Source organism: Ambystoma mexicanum, chromosome 9, assembly GCF_040938575.1.
Source record: "Ambystoma mexicanum isolate Mex_15411 chromosome 9, UKY_AmexF1_1, whole genome shotgun sequence".
NCBI lineage: Eukaryota > Metazoa > Chordata > Amphibia > Caudata > Ambystomatidae > Ambystoma > Ambystoma mexicanum.
Window position 1 is genome coordinate 1,212,789,579 of NC_090931.1, and position 14,239 is coordinate 1,212,803,817.

General features: G+C 46.4%; 1 protein-coding gene across 1 annotated transcript in view; it reads left to right on the forward strand.

The window, feature by feature from the left end:
- The window catches only part of LCT (lactase), a 436,501-nt gene that overhangs the window by 199,129 nt on the left and 223,133 nt on the right, over positions 1-14,239 (forward strand). Inside the window, exon 6 of the mRNA XM_069613984.1 lies at positions 3,784-3,843. Within this exon, the coding sequence (XP_069470085.1) occupies positions 3,784-3,843 (60 nt within the window). The remainder of the gene's footprint in view (positions 1-3,783; positions 3,844-14,239) is intronic.

A 14,239-nucleotide genomic window follows, 5' to 3' on the forward strand; every position in this document is an offset into this window, starting at 1 on the left:
CCAAACATGATGGGAGATTGCGCGATAGATTCTGTGTGTCAATACAGACTTTGGGTGCACGGGTTTGGGGTCTTGCAGATGTATCACATCTGATGTCTGCTCACTTGCAATCGTTATCTGATCTGCGTATCTTGAAAATAAAGCAATTGGGTGATTAGTGTTCTTCGGTTGCACTGATAGGTCAGACGCTAAAGACTCTTTGTTGACAAAGCTGATCGCGTGAGCATTTATTGTCAACACGGGGAGAAGGGTAATTGACTACTGAGTTGACAGAACACTGGGTTGACGGAGACTCCACAATCGGGGTCGCTGTGCAGGCGTATACGGCTGGAGTGAAGGAGTCTGTTGTGCTAGGCGAGCTGAGGTCTTGCGGCATGTCTAAAAGGGTTAGCAATGTCCGAGATAAAGTGGAAGTGACCCGTTGAGGGTTCCATTCAAGTCTGCCATTGGTATGTGAACCTCTCCCTCTGGCTGGTAAAAGTCACGAATATCTGGTGTATTCATTTTTTTTTTTTTTTTTAAACAGACGGAGCTGCAATTAATGCTTTTTTGGCTGCCAAATGAGCGGGCGAGGGTCTCTGCGGCGTGCGTCTTAGTTGTAAAGTGAGTTTGCTAGGGTCTCTCACTAGAGGCATAGCGGATTTCAGAGTGTATGCTCCGTACGACATGGTATGAGAAAGACAGATGAGGTAATGCAAACAATTAGTAGGAAGCAAATATCATACAATGAGGGTGCGCAGCAACTATACCTAGAGAAAAAACATTGGAATGAAGAAGCCTGCAGGTGGTTTGCGGTCGGGAAGGAGGAGACGCTTGCTGCTTGCCCCACAGCCAAGTAGCACCTTCCAGCACTTCCAGTGCACTTCCTCGGAAGCGCGCAGGCGCGGATGCGCGCAAGCTCTATTAATATAGAAAGTTGGTGCTAAGGGGCGTGGCTTCCCAAACAGTGTAAGTAAACAGCAAAGTGATAGCAATCACGTTAGCAGGATGAGAAAAGAACGTCCTCCCCAGCTAAACAGCACCTTCCAGCACTTCCGGTGCACTTCCTCAGAGCTGCACATTTAACAAATGACTGGTACAACTGCAGCACTATTAGGCCTGTAAGGCTGCCATCTTTAAACAGAAAGGACAGAGGAAAGCGAACTGGAGGAGGTAGTTCGCAGAAAAGGCATAATGGGTAGAGAGGACAGAGGAAAGCGAACTGGAGGAGGTAGTTCGCAGAAAAGGCATAATGGGTAGAGGTAGGAAGAGCATGAGGAATGAGAAAAAAGCAAAGGTGGGGTGTGTGGAGGACATAACAAGGGTGATGGAAGGAAGAGAAGGGAAAAAAGCAAGAAAGGGCAAACACCAGGCATAATAAGCCTTGGCAAAGACACAGTTTGGGCTTTTGTGCAGGCCTTGAATCACGTCTGCGCCAGGCACTACCATCATGGTACTCTCTGACCATAAGATTGCAACGGTTTGCAAATGGTGGAAGTATCTGTGCACATTATGGCAGTGCCTGGCAAACGCTTACCTAATGCCTACGTAAGAGCCAAAACCATTGGCCTTCTCAATGCCTGCCTTTAACAGGAATTGAGTGCAGGGACACAGATACTGATTATAAGCCAAGTGGCTGATGGTACACTTGGTAAAGGCAGTTTTTCACACCAGGAGCTGGTTTATAGCAGCACTTTGGCTAAACTCAAAGAGATGCCAGGGAGATGTGTTTTGGTGAGGAGGGGAATGCAGTGCCTGGGAATGGCAGAAGGGGCTAGATGGACCCGGGTGGTTGGGTTGATGGGTGGGTAAATAACCAAACAACACACACAGTCTGTGCGTCCCGGTTCGCAGTTCACCTCTCTCCTGTTTTCACATCCCAAGACAACAGTTTCAGCATATAGGCCGTGCTTTCAGCACCACCCAATAGCCAACACTAGAAATGAAGAGGGCAGAGGGAGAAAGGGAAAGCGCATTAAATACCGAGAGAGTAATGAAAATGGAGAATGTCAGATGTGAGAGGACTGGCATAGAACATGAGAAATATGAGGGAGGTATGCAAGAAACAGAAGATGGGTTGAGAGATTTAGAGGACAAAGTAAGAGCAGGGATGTACATGAGGGTAGACAAGGGGTAGGTGAGAGAAGGGGGAAGTGGGATCAAGAGAATGACAGAAAGTTGAAAGGGAGTAAAAGAGAGGGGAAAGGAGAGCCTGTGGGAGTGTGAAAGAGCACAGACGAGCAGTAGAAAGATGTGGTGGGTTAGGGGGAAGAATGGAAGGAGAAAAAAAAGTATGTTAGTCCCATTGATCCCAAAATAACAGTCCCTAAATGAAATGTGAAAATGTGTTGAAAAAATAATAATTCACAGTGATGGTAAGATAGTTCAGTAAGTTCAACTCAATTCAGAAACCTGCGTACAAAACCGACTCACAGGTTTGACTCCCACCAAGGCAAACGTATTGAATTGCATAATAATAGTAACCCCTGCTACTACAGCACTTAAGCAGAAGGAATCCGGTCCCATGCGTTATATTACAAATGTGATCTCGCCATTGTCCCTCTAAAACCATAATTTGTATCAATGTATTCCAGTGAGCATTTGAAAGCTCCCCCTTTACAGACCCAACATGCATCTCTATCAATGTTTCAATTGTTGGCAGGTCTAGAGAGTCAGAAAGAGTCCAAACCTAATAGCGAGTGAGAAATATGAGAAGTGGCCTGTGTAATGCGCACATAGCTACGTCACATGAATGCTGATGGACATATTATGCGGCACATGAATTCTGATTGGCTTTTTTCTGGTAGAGTAAATCCTCCACCTTACCTCAAAATACGACAACATTTATCCCCAAGGAGTCCTATGGCCAGCAAGAAATGGGAACTTACACCGCCTGCTACCACTTGTAGTCACGCAGTAAATCCACGGGACCAAGAGGCGGTAACAGTAATTCCATTTGGCGGATTTGTTTAATAGAATCTTACCCAGGACGAATCGTTTATCACAGCACTTTCACAAGAGAGAATAGCTGTCATAATTATCTTATCTGTGTACACGTTGATGCCAAATCATCAATTCCACAGTCACTCACACCGTCCATATTTTAGGCATCTCTGACACCAATGATCCATACTGTATGTGAACTGTACTAGTCACTGTGGGATGAGGGATGCAACTTGAAGACTTTTCCATTAATGACAATGGCCCTCATTACGACCCTGGCTGAAATCGCGGTGCTAAATGCACCGCGGAGCACGACGGAAAGCTGCCGATAGCGCCATGGAGGTTGGCGGATTTTCCGCACCATGCCGACCTTGGCGGGGCGGTAAATCCCCATTCCCCATTTTACCCTTCCCCATTCCCATTTTTGCCCCATAGGGTATAATGGGAGTGGGGAAGGCGTTAATTGCCCCACCGTAAAATACGGTGGCATAATTAACATCAAGGTCCCGTAGCGCCATGGATTTCTCCGCCCGGAAAAACCAGGCGGAAAACGTTCCATGGCGCTACGGAAAGTCGTAGTAGGGCGGACGGGTCCGCCGCGATTAACGCTGGCGTAAACCCACTCCGCCAGGGTCGTAATGAGGGCCAATGTCAGATAATTACATCTAATGAGCAAAGAATACATATGAACTGTGTTACTTACGAAATGTATGCCTATGCGTGCACTACTGTAACTGGAAGTCAGGGTGCCTGCAGTAACTCATGTTTTCTTAAATTACCAATCAACCTGGCATGGCATTAGCAGGTGAAATTCAGGATCCTGATACATGGAGTAAAGAATGTTCTGTTTTTCCTTTACAGCTATCAGTAAATATGACATATTGCTAATGGGATATGACATTAATGAATTCATCGAAACTTTACCCGAGACTTCACAAAGGTATGATACTTTTAATATGCTTTTGTCCACTATATGGGGCTGTAACTATTGGCTTTCCAAACGTTCAGACTACTACACCCATCATCCCTAGCCAGCATAGTTCATAGAAAAGGATAAGGGGACTGTAAACATCTGGAGAGCTGTAGGTTGCAGATGGCTTGTCTGCTGCATGTATCAATGTGTGCGTATTACCAAAGCCCCATCTACAAATCAAAATCATTTTCCGAAATGACAACACAATCCCATTTTACTATCAGGATGAAGAACAATGAAAGCAGTTCATTTCTTGCATAAAGTGACACTGGTGTTAGTCTAAGACAGGGGTCTTCAATCTTGACTCTCCAGATGTTTGTAGTACAACTGCCTTCAGCCCTAGCCAGCATAGTAAGTATTGGGCCATCGTGAGAGCCGTATTCCAAAACAACTTTAGAACCACAAGTTGCAGACCCCTGGTCTAACCTGATCAGAAAACAACATTGACCTAAGGTTACTAAGCTGGCCCCATGGCTTACAGAGTCTGACGGTTGCCTTTAGCTATATGTTCATGGTTTTAGCATGTTATCCAGTCTTGCATCTCACATTGCAATCTTCTATCTAAATATTATAATATTATTTACATTTCGGTTTTATTTTGCTTGTATTGTGCTCATGCCTTCATGGCACATACAAAGCATTCTAGAAGGTGGTAGGTGGAACAGGAGGTCAGTCTAAATCACAAGAGAGAACTGCAGTGTTTATTGGCTATATATCCGTGAATGGGTAAATCCTATTGGCGCTTTTGAAACCCTGTCCAGTCCCTGCTGGAGCTTCCCATAGTTTCTGGTTCTTGATTGATTCTTGATTGTCATTAGACAAGGGATGATTTGAGGAACTGAAGACAGGGCACCCGGAAGCATCTTTATAGATTTGGGCTAAAATGAAGGTTGAGGATCAAATTGGACTTCCTAGCCTTGGTAGAATAGAACAGGGTATTTGGAGCTTTGAATCCATAAGGACATTGCAAGGAAGCAATTAAGAACTGGAAGCAAATTACTATGCAGTATTATTTCGGATTTTGAGGATGTTGCTAAAGAGAGAGTTTATTAGAGAGATACTCCAAAGGAGTTATAAGTCTTGGGAAAAAAGCACCATGAGTTATGAGAAAAAAAGTTCTATTATTTTGCGACAAAAATCTGAGGATTTTTTAATGTAAATCTGAATGGAACATATCTTTTAAAGGAGTTACTTTGAATCCGAAATGTGTTGCAGCTTACTCTACTACGAGTCAGGATGGAAATTGAATAGTTGTGTAACCAAAGTATGCTTTCTCTACTTTGATGGCAGCCATTTTTCAACATCTGGAGAGAACACCTGGCACCACATAAGTTCCAGTCACTATAGACACCTTGTCTACGCCTCTGGTTAGGGCTAGCATAGAATATATTCTCTCCAGCCGAGAGGGTTGACACATCTTATATCCATTCCTCACTATATGGATAAGTGCCAGACTTTCGTTAGTACACAATGTATGCTTTTACCTCGCTAGGCAGAGAGTGGGGTGTAGACCTCTCTCTGGAATGGCCTCCCTGTCTCTCTCAAACTTGAGCCGGACCACCTGAAGTTCCAGAAGCCGCTCAAGATCTTCCTATTCTCCTCTGCTTTCTTTCTCTCCCTCCCCTGCTGACCTACCTGTCTGCCGAACTAGCCAGTTGCATGGCTACCCTCTGAGCATAATGGTTACAAGAATCCTCCATGATCAGTCTCCCCTGCACTTACCCACTGTGCACTTAGGGGCTGGAGCCGTGCGGTCCTGGTTGCAATTGCTCAGAGCATTGCTGCCCTGATCGCAGTTCCACTCCCTGGCATTTGCCCCTCACGCTCCCGCCTGCACTTTGGCACTGTCACACTTGCACGATCTGAATGTCGCAAGGCCTAGTAAGATCGTTTGTATTGTCCTCCCTCTGTCTTCCCTCCCTTGTCTTGTCGTGCCTAGTGTTGGGACAAACTCCCAGGTAAACCAGAGGGCCATTAGGAGTTCGCAGACTCTTGAAAGGCCCAACACCTTCCCCCCAAAAGGAACGTAGACTCAGTCCAATGGCAAGTTCAAACTGCGGTTTATTACAGTAAAACCAAAAGGGATCAGTACAAGGACAGACGAAATCTGTGGACCTCAACGTCTCCTAGCTTGCAGCCCAGTTTTGTCCTAAAATTACATCAGAGAGATGTCACAACCTGGGCCCCTCTCCAGAAAACCTATTGAACTACTGGATTGGGTATTGAATATTAGTCCACCTATAGTGGACACTATACATGTTAATCTACTGGCTCTCGCATGTCAGATTGCTGGCCTGGTCCATCCCCAAAATGACTATCTCTAACAAGGTTGCAGTGTGACGGTCTTACCATTGGTTCTTGCTCGTTGCTACCCACCTCTAGGATACTGAACTGTGGTTGGCTAAAGCTGACGTCTCTAGGCCTGGGATCCGCAAAGGTTCTCAGCTCTTGGTGTACTTTCTCAAGGTAATAAGAATGACTATGTGGCTACATTGTAACTTGTGTGTACCGCCTAAGTCTATGAGAGTGCTCGTTCATCTCACATTGTAACATCTTTGTTGCAAGCTTCTGTCTGGTGGCGTGAGATCGGCTCTCTTTCCCAGCCCTAGTTGCTGTGCATTGTCTGTGTCGGCTGTGTCACATGTTCGGAGACCATGATTTGGAGCTCTGCAGCTCTGAATTATGAAGAGTTATTTGCACGTATTGCAGCTGGTGTTACTGTCACTCAGGGAATGGAATGCCATTCGTATCTGGTGGCCTTGGCAGCGAGTCCTGTCTCACACCTTTGCTTTTGTCCTGCCTGAATTCAACTCAGCTCAGCTCTTGCTGAGAGGCTTGTGGCCTGCTGTAATTTTCCTAAACCATTATGCAGTTCCTATAATGTCCATGTTATTCTGTATTCTCCATAGGAAGTCAGAAACAGTAGTTCACATGACTCCATCAGTGCGGACGCGGATGCACACCGACCCGCGCATTCCAAATCACTAAGGACTACTCCCTTTTGCGCTGGTTATTTACAAGCAGACTTGACAAGACTCACATGAGCAAGCTTTTTGCCACTGTTGAGATGTTGAAATTAACTGCATTTTCTCCCTGGCTTGTAACTGAGGTGGCGCTTTACTGATAACGCGTAAAACAACAAGTACGCTCAAGTCGGGGAAACAGTGGTGCCCCATGTACCATATTGGAGGTCCATAGAGGGAGTGAACCCTATTACAACTACGCTTGGTCCTGAAGAAGATGACATTACGATTTTTGGTCATCGAAACTGGTCGACCAAACTATGCATGAGGCTGCTCATGCAGATGACGATGTCCAACCTAGGAAATATGAACACGTCACAAATAATGTGTTTTACCACTAGATAGCTTTATAGCTTCTAGGTCCTATGCTGTTCTTAGAGGAGTTTAAGTGCTTTTACATGGTCAGAACAAGCCTGGAAATGACAGGACTACTACTATGAATTGGTGATTAAAATACTGAGGAAAATTCCAGATAGAAAAAGGCCATGCCATTCTGAAAAAGACATTATCTAATGTTATTCTGTCTCCAATGTGTTTTTGATCTGACTTTTTATAAGTGAAATATACACACGTGATGGATTGGGAAAGTCCTCTTGCTATCCCCTTTAGGTGGTGCATCATCCGATCCCTAGGGAGAGATCCATGGGGAAAGGGACAGGGGGGTTCTACTTTATAGGGACAGCCTGTTTGCTGTGCATTTTATGTAACTACGAGAGGACCTAAGCCTCCACTTGAAATTGCTTTCTCCTAATGCCGTTCTTTTTGTGCTCCGTCTCCATATGTTAGTCACACTTGGCTCTGTCCGGTCCCATAGGTGCCCGGTTATTTGCATATAAACGTCTGCAAGCTTTACTCAGGATCTCTTGCTTCTTGCAGTTTCTGTGTTGCTGCGTTCAGCTAATGATAAAATAATAAAACAATAACAGTATGTATATGTATCTGTCCTCTATCTACAGAACTGTACGCTCGTGTCCTTCATGTATTTGAGTGTGGGTTTGTGTCCTGATGTGCGGATGGCATGTGTGCTTAATGTCTAATGCTGCTAAGTCATTGTCATGATCTCTGCTTCCAAAAGGTCAGGGTTTTCCCAACTCCCTTGGAAGCAGATCCATAACCCAGGTTCCGAGTGCCAACCAGTCCCAATGGGGACCTTTTGGACCCAGTCCTGGCGCCAGTGGCACCAGGCTCATAAATATGCGCAGTCCCAGCGCTGGAAGCGCCGGGCTCATAATGCTTGGGTGGACTTACCTGCAGCAGACCATGCTGCTTACTTGCCTGCCAGTTGAGTCTCTGATCCTCTTCTGTTTGGAACTACTTTTCCTGTTGGGTGGGGCTGGAGCCACTCCCTAGATGCAGAACACTGGAACTCTTCTGGAAGGCAGGAACTCTTTTCTTACCAGGAACTCTTTTCTTACTTAGGCGTGGCTGTGGAAGGAGACACCTAAGCACTACAGAGGCTATTTAAACCACACCCGGTGGATGAATCTTGCTTTGCGTTATTCTGCATCCTCTGCAGCAGAACGCTCATTGTGTCTTCTGCATCTGATCCTGGGCCTAAGGAAAAAGGCTTACCATCCTGAATCCAGTCTTCAGCAACACCTATAAAGACAAGAAAGAACAGGTTAGCATTCCGGCATCTGAAAGGCAAAGGCTTACCTACTCTTCGTGCGCTCCGGAGGTCTTCACACTGTATTCCGGCATCTGAAAGACAAAAGCCTACCAACTCTTCGCACGCTCCGGAGGCCGTCGGCGCTGCATCCCGCATCTGAAAGACAAAACAAGGTGCGTTTAAAGACATTGGGGAACTTTAATACTCACGTGCCATTACTCCTTTCCACATCTAACCCAGTGGGTATCCCGGCACCCTGCAGCCGCTCCGAACTTGTACCTGCAAAATAAAAAGACAGTTAGAGCGCATTGTGAAGCTGGCAACAAGCGCTTACTTACGTGCTTCCAGGCGCTTCTATTCATCACACGGGCTCCATCTTCAAGGCACTTCAGCCCGTCATCCGCCATCGCCGGAACCCTGCAAAACAAGAGACATCATTATTAAAGACTTTAAAGACATTTGAGTTACTCAAAACTTACCGTTCGTGCAGTAAACGACGGCCAGCAGTCCTCTGAAGTCAAGAGGCCTGCGCTACCTATCCGGTGAAGAAACTGGTTACAGCACCCTGCCCCGAGGCAGATGGAGAGCTCGGCATTCACTTACCTAAGGTGAGAGCGTTAACCTGTGGGGGTCTACAGGAGAGGAGAAGAGGAAAGAGATTGGGACACCCCAATAATCCCAGTTCATTAACCCCGTATTTTCTATCTGCAGACATCTTACTCTGCACGTCAGGCATACAGGGCACAGAGGTCCAGCCCAAAGAGCCAACCGGGTGCTGCACATCACCTTTGAAGATACGGTAGTCGCCCAGTCAAGACCGGCGCCTCTGCGAGAAGCAGGTGAGCGTTACAGAACGCAAAGCCTACCGCAAAACTCTCGCCCAGGCGCTATGGAAACCTCGGATACTGACCACCTAGCCCGGTTACTTGGGGAACTAAGGGCAGAAGTGCATGCAGCTCGTCAGGAAACGAACGCTCTAAGAAGGGAACTAATTATTTCCAAGGAGAGAACAGATGATCTTGCTAGACAATTCCTACAGTCACAAGCCGGACAGACCCCGCTACCCGCATCAGGGGCAAATCTTCCTTCAACATCCTCTATGAATCCAGTGCAGATCAACCTACCTGGGAATGTACCTCTGGCTCCGCCCGAACGATTTTCTGGTGACCCAAAGAGGTTTGCGGTATTTATCAATCAGTGCCGGTTGCACTTCTTATGCCGGCCAGCAGCCTTTCCAACTGATCAAGCTAAAGTAGCTTTTGTACTTTCGTACCTTAGTGGCAATGCGGCAGACTGGTCGATCCCTCTAGTTAATCAAGATGATCCGGTTCTCCATGATTTTCAAGCCTTTCAGCTTAGTATGGAAAAACTGTTCGCAAGACATGCACAGGGGCAGGCCTTGGACAATGAGCTTCTTTCGTTGCGACAGGGTAATCAAGACCTTTTGGCTTATATTGCATCTTTCAATAGACTAATAGTGGAAACTCAATGGCCTGAGGACAAAAGGATTACGCTGTTTTATAGAGGTCTACGTGGAGAGCTCAAAGACGTTTTAGCCCAAGTAGTGAATCCCCCACAAGACTGTTCGGATTATATAGACTTGGTCGTTCAAATAGATCACAGACTGCAGAACAGGAAGGCCGATCATTCCAAGTTTGATGCCCGAGTATTTTCCAAACCGCCAACTCCTTCCAAAGGAGTAGACTCCGGGGAACCCATGCAAATAGGGGGTCTGAAAGGTCCTCTAACACAAAGGGAGCGGGAAAGGAGAAAACAGTTGCAATTATGCCTATATTGCGGAAACTCGGGGCACTTTCTTCGAGACTGTCCGGTGAAACCTGCCAAGAAGGCAGTAGGAGCTGCAGTTACCACAGTTACAAACTCTGAGCAGGGAAACGACCTCGCCCGACAAGAATAGAGGTCCTCTTGCCGAGCGTGAAAACCAGTTCCGTGACCTCGCATTTCGTGATACCTATGGTCCTCATTAGCCCTGATAATCCGGATCGATTACATGCAATTGAAGCTTACGTCGACAGCGGTGCCATCGGCAATTATGTGGATCATGAAATGGTTTTGAGGATGAATCTAACTCTTTGTCCCAAGGCTGTAAAGGACGTCATTACTACGGTGGATGGTACGGAGATAGCCTCTGGGCCAGTAACGCATACCACTCAAGAGGTGACGCTAGTAAGTCAAGATGGACACCATGAGAAGATCGTGTTCGATGTGATCAAGGCCCCTCAGTTCCAGATTATTCTAGGAATACCTTGGTTAGAGAAACACAATCCTCTGATCGATTGGCGAGCAAGAACGGTCCAGTTTCCAGAATGTGTCTCTACTTGTCACCCTCCACCTGGTGTTGCACTGGCAGCAATTTCTTCAGAGACTCCCCAGTTACCTCCCGAATACCTAGAATACCAAGATGTTTTCCGGAAGGAGCAGGCTAACTCTCTACCTCCTCATAGGTCTTATGACTGCCAGATAGACCTGATACCTGGATCTACTCCTCCTTGTAGTAGAATTTATGCCCTCACCGAGCCTGAGAACCTTCACCTTCGACAATACCTGGATCAATACCTGGCAAATGGGTTTATTCGTCCTTCCAAGTCCCCTGCCTCTTCAGCTTTGTTCTTCGTTCCAAAAAAGGAAGGAGACCTTAGAACTTGTATCGATTATCGCTCCCTGAACCAGATCACCGTTAAGAATAGATGTCCGTTACCTTTGATCCCTGAACTCCTGGACCAAGTCAGAAAAGCATGCATATATACAAAGCTGGATCTTAGAGGAGCTTACCACTTGGTACGAGTAAAAGAGGGCGATGAATGGAAGACGGCCTTCCGCACCAAGTATGGGCTATTTGAATATCAGGTCATGCCCTTCGGACTTTGCAATGCCCCGGCCGCCTTTCAATATTTTATGAACGATGTCCTCAGAGAGCTCATAGATGTGTGTGTTGTTGTTTACATCGACGACATTCTCGTTTATTCTTCATCGGAATCTGAACATCGGAAACACGTGAAAATGGTCCTCGAAAGATTGCGTCAACACAAACTTTTCGCTAAGTTGGAAAAATGTGTTTTCAACGTGACTGAAGTTGAATTCTTGGGATTCATATTATCGCCTGGCGGAGTGCGTATGGATTCAAAGAAGGTCGATGCAGTTCTCAAATGGCCATCACCATCTTCCGTAAAAGGTGTGCAAAGCATGTTAGGCTTCGCTAACTTTTACCGCAGGTTTATCCCCGAGTTCTCTCGAATAGTCCAGCCCATAACTGCCTTGTTAAAGAAAAACAAACGTTTTGAATGGTCTACCGAGGCGGAACAAGCTTTCCAGGATTTGAAGACTAAATTTATCTCTGCACCAATCTTAAAACACCCTCGCCCCGAACTCCCCTACATCGTGGAAACTGATGCTTCAAGCCTTGCCATGGGGGCAGTTCTATCACAAAAGAACCCGGTAACCAATCAGTTGCATCCCGTGGCATTTTGGTCCCGCAAATTCTCGCCTCCTGAAGTCAATTACACAATTACTGACAAGGAACTTCTGGCTATCAAGTCTGCCTTTAAGGCTTGGCGGCATTATCTGCTGGGGGCCCGACACACCGTTACTGTGATTACGGATCACCGAAACCTGCAATATTTGAAAACCGCAAAAGCCCAATCCTCTAGACAACTCCGTTGGGCATTATTCTTTGTCGAGTTTGACTTCATAATTACCTATCGACCTGGTACAAAAAACGGTAAAGCTGATGCCCTTTCTCGGATGGGAGTGGAAGAACACTTGATCAACCCTAAACCTGTACCAATCATTCCCGAACAAAGAATTCTGGGTGTAATCACCACAGAATCCATAGAGGAAGTTAAGGATAAAGCCAGGCAACTTGTAACTCCAGCAGACATACAGAATTGGCATCTGCAGGGAAAGGACTTTGCAGTAAAGGACAACTTATTGTATTTCCAAGAACGATTATACCTACCCAGCACAGATTTACAGAAAAAAGTAATCTCTTGTTATCACGACTCTTTAATGGAAGGTCATCCCGGTATAGCCAAGACCTCAGAAAAGATCAAGCGCTACTTCTGGTGGCCGTCTTGGAAAAAAGATATCAGAGACTTTATAATGTCCTGTGGAGTATGCGCCCAAAACAAGAGTCAAAAGGAAAGACCAGCAGGCCTCTTACGCCCTATTGACATCCCACCTCGCCCTTGGCATACGCTTTCTATGGACTTCATCACCGATCTACCTCCATGCTCCGGATACAATACGATTCTAGTAATCGTGGACTTATTCTCCAAGATGGCGCATTTCATTCCGCTCAAAGGCTTGCCAACAGCAGCAACTTTGGCCCGAGAATTTCTCGAAAACATCGTCCGACTGCACGGTTTTCCTTCGGTTCTAATTTCGGATCGAGGTAGTCAATTTATTTCTCATTTTTGGCGAAGTTGCTGTCGGTCGGCTCAAATTGATGTGAGACTATCGACCAGTCACCACCCTCAGACCGACGGACAAACCGAGAGGACCAATCAAACTCTGGAACAGTATTTACGCTGCATGCTGCAACAAACTGAAAAAACTTGGAAAGATATCCTTTGGATAGCCGAGTATGCCTACAATAACTCTGTCCATTCGGGAACTGGGAAAACCCCGTTTTTTTCTTTTGTACGGCAGTCACCCTCGAACCTCGGAGTTGGATCCCCTCCAAGATCTTGAAACACCAGCAGTAGACTACCTGCATTCTACAATCACCCAAGCCTTTAAGGAAGCTGTTTCTCACCTTCAAAGGGCTAAAGAACAATACAAGAAAGGAGCAGATCAACATCGGAAGGAAGCCCCTCACTATCAAGTAGGGGATCAAGTCTGGTTATCCACCAAATATCTATCTCTAAAAGGGCCACGCACATTCAACCCAAGATACCTTGGTCCCTATTCCATCACTACCATAGTAAACCCAGTAGCGGTCAAGTTGGACTTGCCCCCGCACATGAAGATACATCCGGTCTTCCACGTCTCTCTATTAAAACCGGTGCAACCTCAAACCAGACTAACCAAATCTCCAAAACCTATCCTAGTTGATGGAGAACTCGAGTTTGAAGTCAAAAGCATTCTGGACTCCAAGATCTCCAAATCTAAACTATTCTACCTAATTGACTGGAAAGGCTACGGCCCCCAAGAGAGATCCTGGGAACCTGCTGAATATGTCCACGCTCCTCGCCTAATCAAAAGATTTCACCGAACATTTCCTGACAAGCCAAAACCCCCGGAGAAGCCCGGTTTGGGAGGGGCCTTGAGGGGGGGTACTGTCATGATCTCTGCTTCCAAAAGGTCAGGGTTTTCCCAACTCCCTTGGAAGCAGATCCATAACCCAGGTTCCGAGTGCCAACCAGTCCCAATGGGGACCTTTTGGACCCAGTCCTGGCGCCAGTGGCACCAGGCTCATAAATATGCGCAGTCCCAGCGCTGGAAGCGCCGGGCTCATAATGCTTGGGTGGACTTACCTGCAGCAGACCATGCTGCTTACTTGCCTGCCAGTTGAGTCTCTGATCCTCTTCTGTTTGGAACTACTTTTCCTGTTGGGTGGGGCTGGAGCCACTCCCTAGATGCAGAACACTGGAACTCTTCTGGAAGGCAGGAACTCTTTTCTTACCAGGAACTCTTTTCTTACTTAGGCGTGGCTGTGGAAGGAGACACCTAAGCACTACAGGAGGCTATTTA